This window comes from Scyliorhinus torazame, chromosome 2 (assembly GCF_047496885.1).
Source record: "Scyliorhinus torazame isolate Kashiwa2021f chromosome 2, sScyTor2.1, whole genome shotgun sequence".
In the NCBI taxonomy this organism is placed as follows: Eukaryota; Metazoa; Chordata; class Chondrichthyes; order Carcharhiniformes; family Scyliorhinidae; genus Scyliorhinus; species Scyliorhinus torazame.
In genome coordinates, this window is record NC_092708.1 from 265,897,977 (window position 1) to 265,918,596 (window position 20,620).

The following is a 20,620-nucleotide window of genomic DNA, read 5'->3' on the forward strand; positions in this document are numbered from 1 at the left end:
AAATGTGCTAAATGATAACCATTTTTCATAATAAAACATGTAATACGGGTGGGTTAAATTCCTGACCTGTAACTTTCCATTGAAAACCTATTAGCTTCCTCGAGCCTAACTGCCCCCAAAAAATCTCTTAATAAAATTTCCTAACTCTTTAGACTTCTCCCAACTTGCTGACCATTCCACTCACCGCCTCCCTGCAATCCTTGTGCTTGCTGCTTCCTGCCCCCACCACCCTGTTTGCCACTTCCCTCGCTGCTCCTTCTCCTGAATCTTCGCTGTGAGCAACAGCCCAGGAGAAGAGCTGTGAGAGGCAGGAATGAGGGAGGGCAGGATGGTCACCAAAGAGGGCAACAAAGTGGCAGGTTGTTTTTAAAACAAGACTGAACATATTCTGTAACCATGCTAAAATAAAAATAGAAGTAGCGCCATTTGGGGAATAGCCCTAATTTACCGACTGTGTTAAAACGAAAATGCATTATAAGAACGTGCTTCATCAGGGATACCTAGAAAATCAAACATAGCTATTGGAGCTACATGGACAATGGTCATTTAGGAAATTAAACAATAAAGGTAAAACAGGAACCTCAAATCCCAATAAAGGTGTGTGGCATTAACTACCAACATTAGAAATTAAGAACAACTCACATAGTGCCTCAAAGCAAATGTAAAACGCACAATTCAGGTAGATTACTCAACAGCAAAAGAGGCATAAATCCACTAAAAGAAAACCAATGAATAATCAGGAAGGAGGGATTATGAAAAATAACAAGAGATACCATTAAGGAAAACCAATTGATTTCTAGGAAAATAGGAGCAGAGGTTATAAGCGGAAATTAGTAAAAACAAATTAGATCTGATAGCAAGAAAACTTATAAAATGTTGGAATAATTGACTAAACAAGGTGGTCAATAACATTCAGGTTCGTCATAACAATTAAATGCCTTTATGGCAGAGCTGATGTACCAGATAAAGGGACTTGAAGGGTTGAATGCCACTGTACAGCTGAAGTGAATGAAGAATGTTAATGCGATGTATAATGGTGAGAGACCTCTTACCTTCTGGGCTGTCTTCGTTGCTGGGCGAAGGAGCAGGAACCAATGGGGGCTTCACAAAGGAATGCTCAAGTAGCTGTTGGGGGCTCCAGCGTGCCTTATCCTCTAAACACACGCATCTACAACAGATGTCGACATTAGAAACATCATCCAACAAAACATGCCTTGCGAATATGTCACGACCAACAACCGCCCAAAGTTTCATTAATTTAGTCAATTAAAAGTTAGGCTTTGAACAAAATCACCGCGCTCAAGAGTAACTGGGGAAATGAGAAGGAGGGCATTAAGGAAAAAATAATTCTGCTTTCTAAATGCTTGAATTATTTGTCCAATGAAACATAGCCCGAGTACATAGAATATTTGGTTGGCTACAATGCAATGTGGTGATGAAATGTACTCTGGTTCAATGGCAGTTTTCAAATATAGTAACATATTCGCAGCATCCTCTACTTGATACATCACAGAACTAATTAACCCCACTCAATTGTACCATCATTGGGAGGATACAGGAATGCACTATTAATTCTACCCACAGGAATTTCTAATCTTGGCAAGGAGATAGAGACAAGCCACAGTAAATCAGGGGAAAAATATCAAGGGCTGAGAAGAGATCATAGGACATACATCCTGAGAAAAGCTTTAAGCAAGGACTAGTGGGTTTCTATGTCTCTTTCTCCAGGCTGCCCTGCAAGATATTCAAGGTTTCTAAGGGGAATAATTGGAACATGCTCAAGTTTCTAAGTTATTACTAAGATCTCAGTAAAATGTACTGGTGAATGTGTGAAATTTTTCATATATTTGCCCACGTTGTGAAAGCCTAGTGATAGAATTATGCAATCTGTCCTTCCCAACTAAAAAGCCTGTACACGAAAAATATTCTGAGCTGCGGCCACTAGGCAATTTGAGATCATGAATTGAGAATATGAGAAACATGCATTTCACACATTACATGCACTTTTAAGTGTCGATTTACTTCCTGTAGTGCATTTGTATTGAAGCATCAGGTAGCTACTGATGTGGTACCCAGTTTAACATGCTAGAATTCTGGTAGATAATCATCCAACGTGGGAGAATGGGTCAATATCAGGATATAGATTCTCACTTGTAATCCCCTTCTACTGAGGTACCAATCTCAGTCACACTTGTGGCAAAGCCACCAGGAGAGGTTAATTGTTTTCCAAATAGAATAAACAATGCCAGAGAGAGAAAATCAGTGGACTAGCCAGCACAGTACGACCTACTTTGGGAAGGAAGTGGAACACAGATGGTGGAATTTGAATTCAATTAAAAAGGATAATAATGGCCATTAAACCATTGTCAATTGCTGTAAATACTCATGTGGTTAACTATGTCCTTGCGCGCAGTATACGGAACAAGATAAATGAGCTTGTTGCGCACATTGAAATTGGCCGGTACGATGTTGTGGGCATCACAGAGGCATGGCTGCAATGGGATCAGGGCTGGGATCTAAATATACAAGGCTGTGTGTCCTATCGAAAGGACAAGCAGATGGGCAAAGGGGGCGGGGTTGCATTGTTCGTAAGGACTGAAGTTAAATCGATAGCAAGGAGCAATATAGGATCAGAAGGCATAGAATCTCTGTGGGTAGAGTTGAGGAATCACAAAGGTAAAAAGACCCTGATGGGAGTTATGTACAGGCCCCCTAGCAGTAGTCAGGATGTGGGGCAGAAAATAAATCTGGAGATAGAAAAGGCATGTAAAAAAGGCAATATTACAATAATCATGGGGGACTTCAATATGCAAGTGGATTGGGAAAATAAGGTTGGTAGTGGATCCCATGAAAAGGAATTTGTGGAATGGTTAAGAGATGTTTTTTGGAGCAGCTTGTGACAGAGCCTACTCGGGTACAGGCAATTCTGGGTTTGGTGATGTGTAATGAGGCAGACTTGATTAGGGAACTTAACGTGAAGGAACCCTTAGGGAGCAGTGACCACAATATGATAGAATTTACCCTGCAGTTTGAGAGGGAGAAGCTGCAATCAAATGTAACAGTATTACAATTAAATAAGGGTAACTACAAAGACATGGGGGAGGAGCTGGTCAGAGTTGATTGGAAAAGGAACCTAGCAGGGAGGACAGTGGAACAGCAATGGCAGTAGTTTGGGGGGATTATTCGGGAGGCACAACAGAAATTCATCCCAAGTAGGAGGAGGCATACTAAGGGAAGGACGAGGCATCCATGGCTGACGGGGAAAGCTGAGGACAGCATAAAAGCAAAAGGAAAAGCATACAAAGTGGCGAGATTTAGTGTGAAGCCAGAGAATTGGGAAGCGTTTAAAAGAGCAGAGGACAACTAAAAAACCAATAAAGGGGGAGATGGTGAAATATGAGTGTATGCTAGCTAGTAATATAAAGGAAGATAGGAAGAGTTTTTTCAATAAACAAAAGGTAAGAGAGAGGCAAAAATAGACATTGGACCACTGGAAAACGAGGCTGGAGAAGTAACAATAGGAAACAAAGAAATGGCAGAGGAACTGAATAGTTACTTGCATCAGTCTTCACGGTGGAAGACACCAGTGGGATGCCAGAGCTCCAGGAGAATCAGGGGGCAGAGGTGAGTGCAGTGACCACCAATAAGGAGGTTCTGGGGAAACAGAAAGGTCTGAAGGTGGATAAATCACCTGGACCGGATGGACTACACCCCAGGGTTCTAAAAGAGATAGCTGAGGAGATTATGGAGGCATTGGTGGTGATCTTTCAGGAATCACTGAAGGCAGGAAGGGTTGCAGAGGACTGGAAAGTGGCTAATGTAACACCGCTGTTTAAGAAAGGAGGGAGGCAGAAGGTGGGTAATTATAGGCCTGTTAGCCTGACTTCGATCATTGGCACTGTAGCACAGTTGCTTCACAGCTCCAGGGTCCCAGGTTTGATTCCCGGCTTGAGTCACTGTCTGTGCGGAGTCTGCACGTTCTCCCCGTGTCAGCATGGATTTCCTCCGGGTGCTCTGGTTTCCTCCCATAGTCCAAAGATGCGCAGGTTAGGTGGATTGTACATGCTAAATTGCCCTTAAGTGTCCAAAAAAGTTGGGCGGGGTTACTGGGTTACGGGGTAGGGTGGAGGTGTGGGCGCAGGTAGGGTGCTCTTTCAAAGCATTCAAAGCATTATTAAAGATGAGATCGCGAAGTACTTGAAAGTGCATGATAAAATGGGACTGAGTCAGCGCGGCTTCGTCAAGGGGAAGTCATGGTTGACAAACCTGCTAAGAGTTCTTTGAGGAGGTAACAAGCATGTTAGACAAAGGATGACCAGTGGACGTGATTTATTTAGATTTCCAGAAGGCCTTTGACAATGTGCTGCCTAGGAGACTGTAAAATAAGTTAAGAGCCCATGGTGTTAAGGATCGGATCCTGGCACGGATAGAGGATTGACTGACTGGCAGAAGTCAGAGAGTGGGGATAAAGGGGTCTTTTTCAGGATGGCAGCCGGTGAATCGTGGTGTGCCTCAGGGGTCGATGCTGGGACCACAACTTTTCACAATATACATTAATGATCTGGCAGAAGGAACGGAAGGCACTTTTGCTAAGTTTGCAGATGATACAAAGATCTGTAGAGGGACAGGTAGTATTGAGGAAGCAGGCGGGCTGCAGAAGGGCTTGGACAGGCTAGGAGAGTGGGCAAAGAAGTGGCAGATGAAATACAATGTGGAAAAGTGTGAGGTTATGCACTTTGGAAGGAGAAGTAGAGGCATAGACTATTTTCTAAATGGGGAAATGCTTAGGAAGGACTTGGGAGTCCATGTTCACGATTCGCTTAAGGTTAACGTGCAGGTTCAGTCGGCAGTTAGGAACGCAAATGCAATGTTAGCATTCATGTCGAAAGGGCTAGAATACAAGACCAGGGATGTACTTCTGAGGCTATACGAGGTTCTGGTCAGACCCCATTTGGAGTATTGTGAGCAGTTTGGGGCCTCTTATCTAAGGAAAGATGTGCTGGCCTTGGAAAGGGTCCAGAGGAGGTTCACAAGAATGATCCCTGGAATGAAAAGCTTGTCGAATGAGTAACGGTTGAAGACTCTGGATCTGTATTCATTGGAGCTTAGAAGGATGAGGGGGGATCTTATTGAAACATACAGGATACTGCGAGGCCTGGATAGAGTGGACATGGAGAGGATGTTTCCACTTGTGGGAAAAACTGGAAGCAGAGGACATAATCTCAGACTAAAGGGACGATCCTTTAAAACAGAGATGAGAAGGAATTTCTTCAGCCAAAGGGTGGTGAATCTGTGGAACTCTTTGCTGCAGAAGGCTGTGGAGGCCAAATCAGTGAGTGTCTTTAAGACAGAGATAGTTAGGTTCTTGATCAATGGGGTTATGGGGAGAAGGAAGGAGAATGAGAAAAATATCAGCCATGATTGAATGGCGGAGCAGACTTGATAGGCCAAGTGGCCTAATTCTACTCCTATATCTTCTGGTCTAAATTTGATATCCTGATCTTATCTGGCCTATTTGTGACTCATGGCCGACAGCAATATGGCTCACTCTAAAATGCACTCTAAAATGGCCTAGCAAACCCTTCAGTTCAGGGCAATTAGGGATGGGCAATAAATGCTGGTCCAACCAGCAGCACCCACATCCCCCGATTGAATAAAAAATATGATTTATATCCCAGTCATTATAGTGAACACAACTTAAACTTTTACCACCTATCAGCTATCTCTAAAGTTCCATGGACTTGTGTTTAAGTGGCTCTGTGATGTGCTCAGAGACAGCTTGAGGATGTGAAAGGCACTATATAAATGGTAGTTCCTTCTCTCATTCACGTTCCTGATCATAAGTTGCAAACTATTTATTGATTCTAAACCTAGTAGACCACCACCTCAATTACTTAATTACCTACACTCGGCTGTAATTATCACTCATCAAGGGCCTGCAATGTGCTCCGAGACACACTGTTGCTGCTGGTTCATCCAACACAAAAATCAAAAAACTTTCCATCATGGGGTGCAGTAATTTGCATGGAAATAAGCTTTGCGACATCCCAACTACTATTATAAACAAGTTTAAGCTTGCCTTCATTATGAGCACAGTTAATAATGTTAACAAAATTTAAATAAAAAACAGTCATTTAATTATTTGGTTGATTTTATTCAGGATATACTTTATTCATTTATTTTCAAGCACGAGGATTGGAAATTGTGGGGCTTTTTGCACTCAATATTGGCCCTGGGATGGCAGGATCAAGCTTGAGCACGAAACACTTGCTATAAATAATGTAGTCTCACCTATAACATAGGCCCGAGATATGGAGTCCAAGGACCATATTATAGCAGCGTCCCAGTATACAACTTACTTGTTGAGGAAATCCTGAAAGTTGCTTGGGAGGTTGCTCGGCACAGTTATCGGATATTCCTTTACAATCTTGCCCTGGCTAAGAGCCAGCAAAAGGAGGCCCAGCCTCCACACATCCCCCTTTTTACCACTTTTGTAAGGCACAGCATTCTCACTGAATCGCACTTTGGTCTGTTCAAACACATCCTCTTTACAAATATCAGCCAGCCGCTTCGAGATACTGTAATCTGTCAACTTCACATTGCCATCGTTATCTACCAGAACGCTTGAAGCGCTAAGGAACTTATGAACCACCGAGTTGTTATGGAGATAGTCCAAGGCTTCCAGGAGCTGCACCGCATAGTGCTGGAGCCGGTCAACTGCGATTGGGGTCCCTTTGCTCAGGGCATCTGAGAGGCTGGAGCCATTGACATATTCAACGAGAAGGTTGATCACGATAGAGTTCGCCTGCTCCTTGCAGCACATCGCCATGTAACGCACCAGATTAGAGTGGTTCAGTTTTAACAAAGAGTTAAACTCACTTTCAGCACCTTGGATCTAGAAAGATAAAAGCAAACATTGAGTCATATCTACTAACAGCTTACTTTGGTTAACATCTCATTCATTTGACTGGCTTTTCCCTCCCAAAACATTCAGTCCAAGAAGCTGGGCCAATGCCACTCCCTGCAACCTTCTTTGAAGCACCTCCTGGAGGTGTTTGTGCCTCCCTCTCACCCTGAGTGGTTGCAGTAGCCTAGTTGTTATCGTCCAGGCCTGATAACCCAGAGATAACAAGGTCAACTCTCACCATTCGCAAATTTTGAAATTTATAGCATCAGAAATAAGCTAGCACAAAACCTCCTGGATTGTCACAACAACTGAACTAGTTCTTTCACAAATTTAAGGAAGGACCAGCACAACTCAGTCTGGCATGCAAGTAGTTTGGGACTAGCTCCATGTGACTCTTAAACATTATCAGGGCAAGAAGGGATAAATCTCAAATTTCAATAACTCAGCACAAGCCTTTCCAGGCAGCTAGTGGGGTTAGGGTTAGTGGGTGCTCTTTCCAAGAGCCGGTGCAGACTCAATGGGCCGAATGGCCTCCTTCTGCACTGTGGATTCTATGATCCTACAGGGAGGCAAAGGCCTAGACATCGGCCTCTCTCATCCCATGGACTCCCGGGTCTTTCAACACCCCTCTGGACTCGGGGCCACCTTCACCCGCAATACCTTGGACATTACGTCTACAAACCCCTTCAGTTTAGGAATTCCGAAAACATGTGGACATGATTCGCGGGCCTACCCATGCACCGCCCACACCCGTCTTCCATTTCCTCAAAGAACCTACTCATCCTAGCCACCATCATATGCACCCTGTGGATTACTTGAAACGGAATAAGACTGAGCGTTGCACACAATGAGGATGCGTTCACCCTCCACAGGGCCTCCTTCCATGTCCCGGCCTCCACCTCCTCGTCTCCTCCTCTCTCCCCCCACCCTAACCCCCTCACTTCCTTTTTTTTTAATTAAATATTTTATTGAAAATTTTTGGTCAACCAACACAGTACATTGTGCATCCTTTACACAATATTATAACAACACAAATAACAATGACCTATTTTATAAACAAAAAATGAATAATAAATAACAAAAATGAAAACTAGCCCTAATTGGCAACTGCCTTGTCACAAGTAACACTCTCCAAAAATATAATTTAACAGTCCAATATATAATTATCTGTAGCAACGACCTATACATACTATACAGTATATATTAACAACCCTGAGAGTCCTTCTGGTTCCTCCTCCCCCCCCCCCCCCCCTCCCCGATCCTGGGCTGCTGCTGCTGCCTTCTTTTTTCCATTCCGTCTCTCTTTCTGCGAGGTATTCGACGAACGGTTGCCACCGCCTGGTGAACCCTTGAGCCGACCCCCTTAGGGCGAACCTAATCCGCTCTAGCTTTATAAACCCCGCCATGTCATTTATCCAGGTCTCCACCCCCGGGGGCTTGGCTTCTTTCCACATTAGCAATATCCTGCGCCGGGCTACTAGGGACGCAAAGGCCAAAACATCGGCCTCTCTCGCCTCCTGCACTCCCGGCTCTTGTGCAACCCCAAATATAGCCAACCCCCAGCTTGGTTCGACCCGGACTCCTACTACTTTTGAAAGCACCTTTGTCACCCCATCCAAAACCCCTGTAGTGCCGGGCATGACCAAAACATATGGGTATGATTCGCTGGGCTTCTCGAGCACCTCGCACACCTATCCTCCACCCCAAAAAATTTACTGAGCCGTGCTCCAGTCATATGCGCCCTGTGTAATACCTTAAACTGAATCAGGCTTAGCCTGGCACACGAGGACGACGAGTTTACCCTGCTTAGGGCATCTGCCCACAGCCCCTCCTCGATCTCCTCCCCCAGCTCTTCTTCCCATTTCCCTTTTAGTTCATCTACCATAAGTCTCCCCTTCGTCCCTCATTTCCCTATATATATATATATCTGACACCTTACCATCCCCCACCCATGTCTTTGAGATCACTCTGTCCTGCACCTCTTGTGTCGGGAGCTGCGGGAATTCCCTCACCTGTTGCCTCGCAAAAGCCCTCAGTTGCATATACCTGAATGCATTCCCTTGGGACAACCCATATTTCTCGGTCAGCGCTCCCAGACTCGCGAACTTCCCATCCACAAACAGATCTTTCAGTTGCGTTATTCCTGCTCTTTGCCACATTCCATATCCCCCGTCCATTCCCCCCGGGGCAAACCTATGATTGTTTCTTATCGGGGACCCCCCCCCCAAGGCTCCAGTCTTTCCCCTATACCGTCTCCACTGTCCCCAAATCTTCAGCGTAGCCACCACCACCGGGCTTGTGGTGTAGTTCCTCGGTGAGAACGGCAATGGGGCTGTCACCATAGCCTGTAGGCTAGTCCCCCTACAGGACGCCCTCTCTAATCTCTTCCACGCCGCTCCCTCCTCCTCTCCCATCCACTTACTCACCATTGAAATATTAGCGGCCCAATAATACTCACTTAGGCTCGGTAGTGCCAGCCCCCCCCCCCTATCCCTGCTACGCTGTAAGAATCCCTTCCTCACTCTCGGGGTCTTCCCGGCCCACACAAAACCCATGATGCTCTTTTCAATCCTTTTAAAAAAAGCCTTTGTGATCACCACCGGGAGGCACTGAAACACAAAGAGGAATCTCGGGAGGACCACCATCTTAACCGCCTGCACCCTCCCTGCCAGTGACAGGGATACCATATCCCATCTCTTGAAATCCTCCTCCATCTGTTCCACCAACCGCGTTAAATTTAACCTATGCAATGTGTCCCAATTCTTAGCTATCTGGATCCCCAGGTAACGAAAGTCCCTTGTTACCTTCCTCAACGGTAGGTCCTCTATTTCTCTACTCTGCTCCCCTGGTTGCACCACAAACAACTCACTTTTCCCCATGTTCAATTTATACCCTGAAAAATCCCCAAACTCCCCAAGTATCCGCATTATTTCTGGCATCCCCTCCGCCGGGTCTGCCACGTATAGTAGCAAATCGTCCGCATACAAAGATACCCGGTGTTCTTCTCCTCCCCCAAGTACTCCCCTCCACTTCTTGGAACCCCTCAACGCTATCGCCAGGGGCTCAATCGCCAGTGCAAACAATAATGGGGACAGAGGGCATCCCTGCCTTGTCCCTCTATGGAGCCGAAAATATGCAGATCCCCGTCCATTCGTGACCACGCTCGCCACTGGGGCCCTATACAACAGCTGCACCCATCTAACATACTCCTCTCCAAAACCAAATCTCCTCAACACCTCCCACAAATAATCCCACTCCACTCTATCAAATGCTTTCTCGGCATCCATCGCCACTACTATCTCCGTTTCTCCCTCTGGTGGGGCATTCGTCATTACCCCTAACAACCTCCGTATATTCGTGTTCAGCTGTCTCCCCTTCACAAACCCAGTTTGGTCCTCGTGGACCACCCCCGGGACACATTCCTCTATTCTCATTGCCATTACCTTGGCCAGGATCTTGGCATCTACATTTAGGAGGGAAATAGGTCTATAGGACCCGCATTGTAGCGGGTCCTTTTCCTTCTTTAAGAGAAGCGATATCGTTGCTTCAGACATAGTCGGGGGCAGTTGTCCCCTTTCCTTTGCCTCATTAAAGGTCCTCGTCAGTACCGGGGCGAGCAAGTCCACATATTTTCTATAGAATTCGACTGGGAATCCATCCGGTCCCGGGGCCTTTCCCGCCTGCATGCTCCTAATTCCTTTCACCACTTCTTCTACCTCGATCTGTGCTCCCAGTCCCACCCTTTCCTGCTCTTCCACCTTGGGAAATTCCAGCCGATCCAAGAAGCCCATCATTCTCTCCCTCCCATCCGGGGGTTGAGCTTCATATAATTTTTTATAAAATGTCTTGAACACTCCATTCACTCTCTCCGCTCCCCGCTCCATCTCTCCTTCCTCATCCCTCACTCCCCCTATTTCCCTCGCTGCTCCCCTTTTCCTCAATTGGTGTGCCAGCAACCTGCTCTTCTCCCCATATTCGTACTGTACACCCTGTGCCTTCCTCCATTGTGCCTCTGCAGTGCCCGTAGTCAGCAAGTCAAATTCTACATGTAGCCTTTGCCTTTCCCTGTACAGTCCCTCCTCCGGTGCTTCCGCATATTGTCTGTCCACCCTCAAAAGTTCTTGCAGCAACCGCTCCCGTTCCTTACTCTCCTGCTTCCCTTTATGTGCCCTTATTGATATCAGCTCCCCTCTAACCATCGCCTTCAGCGCCTCCCAGACCACTCCCACCTGGACCTCCCCATTATCATTGAGTTCCAAGTACTTTTCAATGCACCCCCTCACCCTTAGACACACCCCCTCATCTGCCATTAGTCCCATGTCCATTCTCCAGGGTGGGCGCCCTCCTGTTTCCTCCCCTATCTCCAAGTCCACCCAGTGTGGAGCGTGATCCGAAATGGCTATAGCCGTATTTCTCCGTTCCCCTCACCTTCGGGATCAATGCCCTACCCAGCACAAAAAAGTCTATTCGCGAGTAGACTTTATGGGCATAGGAGAAAAACGAGAACTCCTTACTCCTAGGTCTGCTAAATCTCCACGGGTCTACACCTCCCATCTGCTCCATAAAATCTTTAAGTACCTTGGCTGCTGCCGGCCTCCTTCCAGTCCTGGACTTCGACCTATCCAGCCCTGGTTCCAACACTGTATTAAAATCTCCCCCCATTATCAGCTTTCCCATCTCTAGGTCCGGAATGCGTCCTAGCATCCGCCTCATAAAATTGGCATCATCCCAGTTCGGGGCATATACGTTTACCAAAACCACCGTCTCCCCCTGTAGTTTGCCACTCACCATCACGTATCTGCCCCCGTTATCCGCCACTATAGTCTTTGCCTCGAACATTACCCGCTTCCCCACTAATATAGCCACCCCCCTGTTTTTCGCATCTAGCCCCGAATGGAACACCTGCCCCACCCATCCTTTGCGTAGCCTAACCTGGTCTATCAGTTTCAGGTGCGTTTCCTGTAACATAACCACATCTGCCTTAAGTTTCTTAAGGTGTGCGAGTACCCGTGCCCTCTTTATCGGCCCGTTCAGCCCTCTCACGTTCCACGTGATCAGCCGAGTTGGGGGGCTTCCTACCCCCCCCCCTTGTCGATTAGCCATCACCTTTTTCCAGCTCCTCACCCGGTTCCCACGCAGCTGTATCTCCCCCAGGCGGTGCCCCCCCGCCCATCCTCCCCCATACCAGCTCCCCCCTCTCCCCAGCAGCAGCAACCCAGTAATTCCCCCCTCCCACCCCCCCGCTAGATCCCCCGCTAGCGTAATTACTCCCCCCATGTTGCTCCCAGAAGTCAGCAAACTCTGGCCGACCTCGGCTTCCCCCCGTGACCTCGGCTCACACCGTGCGACGCCCCCTCCTTCCTGCTTCTCTATTCCCGCCATGATTATCATAGCGCGGGAACCAAGCCCGCACTTCTCCCTTGGCCCCGCCCCCAATGGCCAACGCACCATCTCCTCCACCTCCCCTCCTCCCCCATCACCAAGTGTGGGAGAGAGAAAAGTTACCACATCGCAGGATTAGTACATAAAACTCCTCTTTCCCCCCTTTTTAACCCCCCTCTTTGCCCCCCACATTCGCCCCACCACTTTGTTCAAACGTTCTTTTTAATAACCCACTCATTCCAGTTTTTCTTCCACAATAAAAGTCCACACTTCATCCGCCGTCTCAAAGTAGTGGTGCCTCCCTCGATATGTGACCCACAGTCTTGCCGGTTGCAGCATTCCAAATTTTATCTTCTTTTTATGAAGCACCGCCTTGGCCCGATTAAAGCTCGCCCTCCTTCTCGCCACCTCCGCATTCCAGTCTTGATAAACGCGGATCACCGCGTTCTCCCATTTACTGCTCCGAGTTTTCTTCGCCCATCTAAGGACCATTTCTCTATCCTTAAAACGGAGGAATCTCACCACTATGGCTCTGGGAATTTCTCCTGCTCTCGGTCCTCGCGCCATCACTCGGTATGCTCCCTCCACCTCCAACGGACCCGCCGGGGCCTCCGCTCCCATTAACGAGTGCAGCATCATGCTCACATATGCCCCGACGTCCGCTCCCGCCACACCTTCAGGAAGACCAAGAATCCTCAGGTTGTTCCTCCTTGCGTTGTTTTCCAGTGCCTCCAACCTTTCCACACATCGTTTCTGATGTGCCTCCTGCGTCTCCGTCTTCACCACCAGGCCCTGTATGTCGTCCTCATTCTCGGCTGCCTTTGCCTTCACGACCCGAAGCTCCCGCTCCTGGGTCTTTTGTTCATCCTTTAGCCCTTCGATCGCCTGTAGTATCGGGGCCAACAGCTCTTTCTTCATTTCCTTTTTGATCTCTTCCACACAGCATTTCAAGACCTCTTGTTGTTCAGGGCCCCATGTTAAACTGCCACCTTCCGACGCCATCTTGGTTTTTGCTTGCCTTCCTTGCTGCTGTTCTAAAGGATCCACTGCAATCCGTCCACTTTCTCCTCCTTTTTCCATCCGTATCCAGGGGGGATTCCCTTCTGGTTTACCACACAGTGTTTTTAGCCGTCAAAATTGCCGTTGGGGCTCCTATCAAGAGCCCAAAAGTCCGTTTCACCGGGAGCTGCCGAAACGTGCGACTCAGCTGGTCATCGCCGCACCCGGAACCCTCACTTCCTTTTAATGTCTCCCAACAGGGCTCCCTCCCAGTCCATCAGCACCTTGTAGACCTCGGACACCTTCCGCTCCCCACCCCCCTCCCTCGACAACACCTTATCTTGCAGCCCCAAAGGTGGCAACCCGGGAAAGGAAGGCACCTCCATCCTCAACAAGTCCCGGACCTGCAATTGCCTAAATCCATTCCCCCTGGGCAGCTGTAGCCATCTGGGATGGCCACTTCCAACTAGGTACAGAGAAACTTGCAAAGCCTAGCGGGTAAAATGGACAAGCCAAGACTCAGGCAGGCTCAGGGCCTGAAATGTATATTTGTAAGCAAGAAGTCCAGACGGTATCGAAACTAGGACCAATCACCATTTTGATGGGGCCGATTAGCATTTGATGGCCCATCTTCACCAAAACAAAGAACTGGTACTCGAGCGACCGGGACAGTCCCACACATTTCGGTGCCACTCCCTGTCCAAGGGAAATACAAACAACGGGGTCAGTGACCGCTTGGGACATGCCCAGCCATCCAGATCCCCGCCCACTTATTGGCTAAGGAATCGAACGGAGTGATCAGGGATCACATCACGACCATCACCAAGTGCAGCAACACCAGAAGCAAGCACAAGTTCAACACCTGGTACCAGACAGATGAGCCCAACTGAGCAGCAGTTACTCCTTCGAACCCGATAGATCCAGAAGCAAACAGCGGCCACTGTTTTCTGACCTAAGCCGGTTGCCCGAAGTTAAGTACAGGTTGTCTTAGTCGATAGGTGCAGTTAACTAGTAGTGTTTATGTTGCATGACTAATTGTGTGTAAATAAAGTACCCTTGACCTTGAGCTAACTAACTGGTGTTGGGCTCTTTGATCGATAGCCGGTTGAAACTTGTGGTGGTATCATTTGATACCTGGCGACCCTAAGCATTAGGACATAGATAACACAGAAAGGGCAAATTCACTGATTACCATAATTGAAACAGAGCCACAGAAAAGACAAGTAAAAGAAACTTGCAACACAGTTCATATTCTTTCTCCTAGTCCTCTAATTTTGCAAAGCAGTCCCCACGAACAGGTCCCCGAATCGCTTAATCCCTGTCTGCCACCAACCCCGAAACCTTGCATCCAGCCAGCCAGCCCCCCCCCCCCCCCCCCCCCCCCCCACCCCACCCCACCAATGCAAATCTATGATTATCACAGAGCAGTGCCCACACCAAGGCACCCTCCAGTTTCAAACGTGCCACCGCTGCCCCGTACGCTCACGGCCAACACCACTACTGGGATCACAGAGTACCTGACCAGCGAGAATCGCAGAGGCGCTGTCAACAATACCCTTAGGCTCGTTCCCCTCCAAGAAGTAGCCCTTCCCCCACTACCCATTTCCTGACCATACAATATTAGCTGCCCAGTAGTAATTCATTATATTCGGCAACAGCCCCCACCCCCCTCCACTCAAAACTCTCTTTGACCCACGGGGTCTTCCCCGCCCATGCAAACCCCGAGAGCAACACATTATCCACCTTAAAGGATTACTTTGGGACAAAGATCGGGAGGTTCTGAAATATAAACAGGAACCTTGGCAGCACCATCATCTTCACTGTCTGCTGGATCTCACCACCACAACCCAAAAAAGATGTGCAGGGTAGATGAATTGGCCATGCTAAATTGCCTCTTAAATGGAAAGAAAAAATGTGATACTCTAAATTTATAAAAAGAAAAAAAAAGGAGAAAAAAATATTCAATGTCTGCATCCATCCCGCCAACAACAGGGGCAACACGTTCCACCTCTTAAAATCCCCCGATAATGGCTGATGTTTCTCATATTGTTCTTTAATGGACCTAAACACCGTAGCAATCCTGTGTTGCAACACGTTCATTACTGCCAGAGGCCTGCAAACCTTCCGGCCATTTGCTGAAGGTAACGGTAGCACAGTGGTTAGCAAAGTTGCTTCACAGCTCCAGGGTCCCAGGTTCGATTCCCGGCTTGTGTCACTGTCTGTGCAGAGTCTGCACATTCTCCCCGTGTCTGCGTGGGTTTACTCCGGGTGCTTAGGTTTCCTCCCACAGTCCAAAGATGTGCAGATTAGGTGGATTGTAAATGCTAAATTGCCCTTAGTGTCCAAAAAATGGTTAGGCAGGGTTACTAGGATAGGGTGCTCTTTCCAGGGGCTGGTGCAGATGCAATGTGCCAAATGGCCTCCTTCTGCACTGTAAATTCTATGTTCTAACTGACTTCAATGAACTATGATAACAGAGGGCAAGACTATATTTTAACATGTGGATTATTTTCCTACAACAGCATGGAAATTTAGAACGGAGAATGGGACATTTTATTTTGAAATAATCAAGTGTCAATATCAGGAATGGTTAACTGAAGAGCAAAATTCCTCTACATTTACTGGATTACTGCCTCATGGTGAATTTATCCATTTCTCACACCAGACTTCTGAAAATGTATTCGTAACTTTGATTCAGCTAAATCACTTGGAACAAACAAAATCAAAAAAGACAACATAAATACCTGCTTTCTACATTTTTCAACTTTGTCCTTCTCCTCGCTGGTGAGAAACTTGCCCATCTTCTTTTGCCATTGAAGAACCCATTCATAGATTACCACAAAATTTCCTGTCAATTCTTCCAAGGCATTGTAGGCTGACCGGCTCAAGTGCTCGCTCTCACCTGTCACAAGAAGACAAACAAGTAATTTTTCTCTTACTTCCTAATTTAACACCATACCAATTAATAGTAGAACCAAGGTTCAGCAATTAAATGGTTCAGTCAGATGCTGAGAAAATACAATAAAATTAGCTCGAAGTGTTCCTCACCGACAAGCTTTCCTCTGTGTACAGTAAACCCTCCAGCTGATCCCATAGTGAACTGTATGAGCTTGTGCAGCTGGGGACTGTCCTCATTGCTACATACAGAAAGTTGCCTTTCTCGCCTGAAAATTGAAAAATATTTTCAATTACAATGTTTATTACCAATAGAATTGCATTGTTCTTTTAAACAATCAGTTTTGTACAGGACATCAGCACTGCTGCAGGGCAGAAATACACATCAACTTCAATTACAAAATAAACAAACTTAAATTAAACGGGGGCCCCGGTGTGGAAACCTAGCACTTAGTGGGCTGAGAGTCAGCAGACATTATCTGGACAGACTGGGGTAAAAACTAGCATGAATTTTGCATTGAGACTAAAACAGGCACAGCATTTAAATCAATTTCTGGATGTGAGGTCTTTCACCCAATCTGCACAGCACCAAATACAAAAATATAATTGTCATCATTGCTTTGGGCATACCTGGCAAATACCTGGAAACAGTGTTGGGATCAAATTAAATATGTAAAGGGATCAGGACCCTTCTATAAAATATGCAATAAACGAGGTGGAACATGCACTGTGCAAGCTCACCTATATTTTCCAATTTTACAACTGTCTTAAGAGTCCGCTGGTGGATGAAGAAATGGCGGAGACGGTTTTTTAAAATTTCCACTTCTGTAGAACATGGGATTGTTCCTCCCACTTCCATAGTACTATTGTTAGCTGCTGATAGACAGTTCTTGGCTTTAATTGATCTCACTCCTCTATGTATTGGAGCTTCTAAAATCAGGGCTTGCACTTCCGGTTGCGGCTATGCGGAGCTAAGCCGCACGATTCGGCAGCTCCTGCTACTACGGACTTTCGGGCTCATTGGAGGAGCCCCAACGGAATTTTCTTTGACGACAACCCGTGGGGAAGTGAAGAGCGAGGCCCCCCTCCAACCTTTATGGACCGGACCAGAAGTGCAACGGCCAAAAAAGCGGCATTGGAGCAGCGGGAGAAGCGAGGGAAAAAAATCAAAATGGCGGCGGGCGGAGACAAAGCGGAGTGCGGGCCAGAGCTGCAGGAATTCATCAAGCTGCTTCGAGGAGCTGCGCAAGGAGATGCTGGCGCCTATGCTGGCGGTAATTGAAGGACTAGGGATAACCCAGAAGGCCCACGAGGTGAAGATCCAGAAGGTACAGAAAAGAGGTAGTGAGAATGAGGACGAGCTCTTGGGCCTGGCGGTGAGAGTGGAGCGGCACGAGGCGCTACACAAGTAGTGGGCGGGAAGACTCGAAGACCTGGAGAACAGGTCGTGGAGAAAGAATCTGCGGATCCTGGGTCTCCCAGAAGGAGTGGAGGGGGCCGATGCCGTGGCATACGCGGGCACGATGATCGGGGCGATGATGGGCGTGGAGGCCCCTTCGAGGGCGCTGGAGCTGGATGGGGCGTACCGGGTGCTGGCGAGGAAGCCCAAGGCAAATGAGCCGCCAAGGGCAATGGTGGTGACATTTCACCGGTTCACGGACAGAGAGAGGGTCCTGAAATGGGCCAAGAAGGAGCGGAGCAGCAAGTGGGACAATGCAGAGATCCGAATATACCCGGACTGGAGCACGGAGGTTGCAAAGCGGAGAGCGGGTTTCAACCGGGCCAAAGCGGTGCTGCACCGGAAAGGAGTGAAATTTGGAATGCTGCAGCCAGCGCGATTGTGGGTCACATACAAGGACCAACACTACTACTTCGAAACGCCTTAAGAGGCGTGGACCTTCATACAAACTGAAAAGTTGGACTCTAACTGAGGGTTTGTGAGGGTTGGGGGGATGTTTGAGGGTTGATGTGTGATGGTTGTTGTATATAGGGGGTCAATCACGCGCAGGAAATGTTACATGGGCTGGGGGAGAGACAAGGCCGCGACAGGAGCTGCACCAGAGGGGGCGGGGCAGGCTTTGGAAAGCGCAGGGTTTTTCCTGCGCGGGGAAGAAAGGTGGGAAGGGGAACGAAGGAACGCACATTCATTGGGAGACTCCCACACGGGGGGGGTCAAAGGGACGGTGGGGGAAGCCGGGGTCAGGTGTCAGCTGACTTACGGGAGTGATATGGGGGAGCAAAAAAGCTAGACAGGGGTCTAGCGGGGGGGGGGGGGGGTCTGCTGCACTGGCCGAAAGGGAATGGGACACAGAAGAGGGACAGAGGGCCCCCGGCTGGGGGACTGGAGTGTGAGGGAGACGCGGACACGGGACTGCCCCTTTGAGGCTAAGACGATCGTAGTGGATAATGGAGGGAGATATGTGATGGTGAGCGGTCGGTTGCAAGGGACGTGGGTGGTGTTGGTAAATGTATACACCCCGAACTGGGATGATGCTGGATTCATGAAGCGCATGTTGGGGCGCATTCCAGACCTGGAGGTAGGAGGCCTGATAATGGGAGGGGACTTCAATACAATGCTGGACCCAGCACTGGACCGCTCCAGATAAAGGACTGGAAAGAGGCCGGCGGCAGCCAAGGTGCTTAGGAGGTTTATGGATCAGGTGGGGGGAGTGGACCCATGGAGGCTTGCAAGACCGCAGGCCAGGGAATTTTCTTTCTTCTCCCATGTGCACAAAGCCTACTCCCGGATAGATTTTTTTGTTCTGGGCAGGGCGCACATCCCGAGGGTGGAGGGGACGGAGTATTCGGCCATAGCCGTTTCGGACCACGCCCCGCACTGGGTGGAAATGGGGCTTGGAGAGGAGAGGGACCAACGCCCGCTGTGGCGGCTGGTAGTGGGACTGCTGGCAGATGAGGTGGTGTGTGGGAAGGTGAGGGGGTGCATCGAAAGGTACTTGGAGGCCAACGACAACGGGGAGGTGCGAGTGGGGGTGGTATGGGAAGCGTTGAAGACGGTGATCAGGGGAGAGCTAATCTCCATCAGGACTCATAGGGAGAAGACAGAGTGCATGGAAAGGGAGAAGTTAGTGGGGGAGATTTTGAGAGTGGACAGGAGATACGCAGAGGCCCCGGAGGAAAGATGACTTGGGGAAAGACGACGGCTCCAGACGGAGTTTGACCTGTTGACCACAGGGAAGGCATAGGCACAGTGGGGTGCTGGCCACGAGGATTGAGGACTGTGTCCCGGGGGTGATCCATGAGGACCAGACGGGATTCGTAAAGGGCAGGCAATTAAACACTAATGTGCGGCGGCTCTTAAACGTGATAATGATGCCATCGGAGGAGGGAGAGGCGGAGATAGTGGCAGCTATGGACGCGGAAAAGGCCTTTGTCTGAGTAGAGTGGAAGTACCTCTGGGAGGTGCTGCGTAGGTTTGGGCTCGGGGCAGGGTTTATCAGCTGGGTTAAGCTCCTTTACGGAGCCCCGGTGGCGAGTGTAGTGACGAACCTGCGGAGGTCAGAGTACTTTCGGTTGTACCGAGGAACGAGGCAGGGGTGCCCCCTGTCCCCCGTTGTTTGCATTGGCGATCGAACCCGTGGCCATGTCATTGAGGGAGTCTAATAAATGGAGGGGGGTGGTCAGAGGGGGAGAAGAGCATCGGGTGTCGCATTATGCGGATGACCTGTTGCTGTACGTGGCGGATCCAACTGAGGGGATGGTGGAGGTCATGCGGACTCTAAGGGAGTTTGGGGAGTTTTCGGGCTATAAGCTCAATGTAGGGAAGAGTGAGCTCTTTGTATTATAGGCAGGGGACCAAGAAAGAGGGATAGGGGACCTAATGCTGAGGAGGGCGGCGGGGAGTTTTCGGTATCTGGGGATCCAGATAGCCAGGAGTTGGGGGACCCTACATAAACTGAATCTGACGAGGTTGGTGGACCAAATGGAGGAGGACTTCAAAAGATGGGACATGTTACCGCTCTCGCTGGCGGGTAGAGTGCAGTCGGTCAAAATGGTGGTCCTTCCGAGGTTTCTGTTTATGTTTCAGTGCCTTCCCATCGTGATCACCAAGGTCTTTTTTAAGAGAGTAGGCAGGAGTATTATGGGGTTTGTGTGGGCGAATAAGTCCCCGAGGGTAAGGAGAGGGTTCCTGGAACGCAGTAGGGACCGAGAAGGGTAGGCGCTGCCAATCCTAGGGAGCTACTACTGGGCAGCAAATGTGGCGATGATCCGCAAGTGGGTTATGGAGGGAGCGGGTGCGGCATGGAAGAGGATGGAGATGGCGTCCTGTAAAGGAACAAGCCTGGGGGCGTTGGTGACGGCACCGCTGCCGTTCTCGCCGTCAAAGTATACCATGAGCCCGGTGGTGGCGGCAACGTTAAGGATCTGGGGCCAGTGGAGACAGCACAGGGGTGCAGTGGGAGCCTCGGTGTGGTCCCC

General features: G+C 48.7%; 1 protein-coding gene across 1 annotated transcript in view; it reads right to left on the minus strand.

The window, feature by feature from the left end:
* Positions 1 to 20,620, minus strand: part of LOC140398279 (eIF-2-alpha kinase GCN2-like) — a 257,905-nt gene that overhangs the window by 168,230 nt on the left and 69,055 nt on the right. The window contains 4 exon segments of the mRNA XM_072486762.1: positions 1,053 to 1,168; positions 6,360 to 6,895; positions 16,033 to 16,190; positions 16,337 to 16,452. Coding sequence (XP_072342863.1) covers positions 1,053 to 1,168; positions 6,360 to 6,895; positions 16,033 to 16,190; positions 16,337 to 16,452 — 926 coding nt within the window.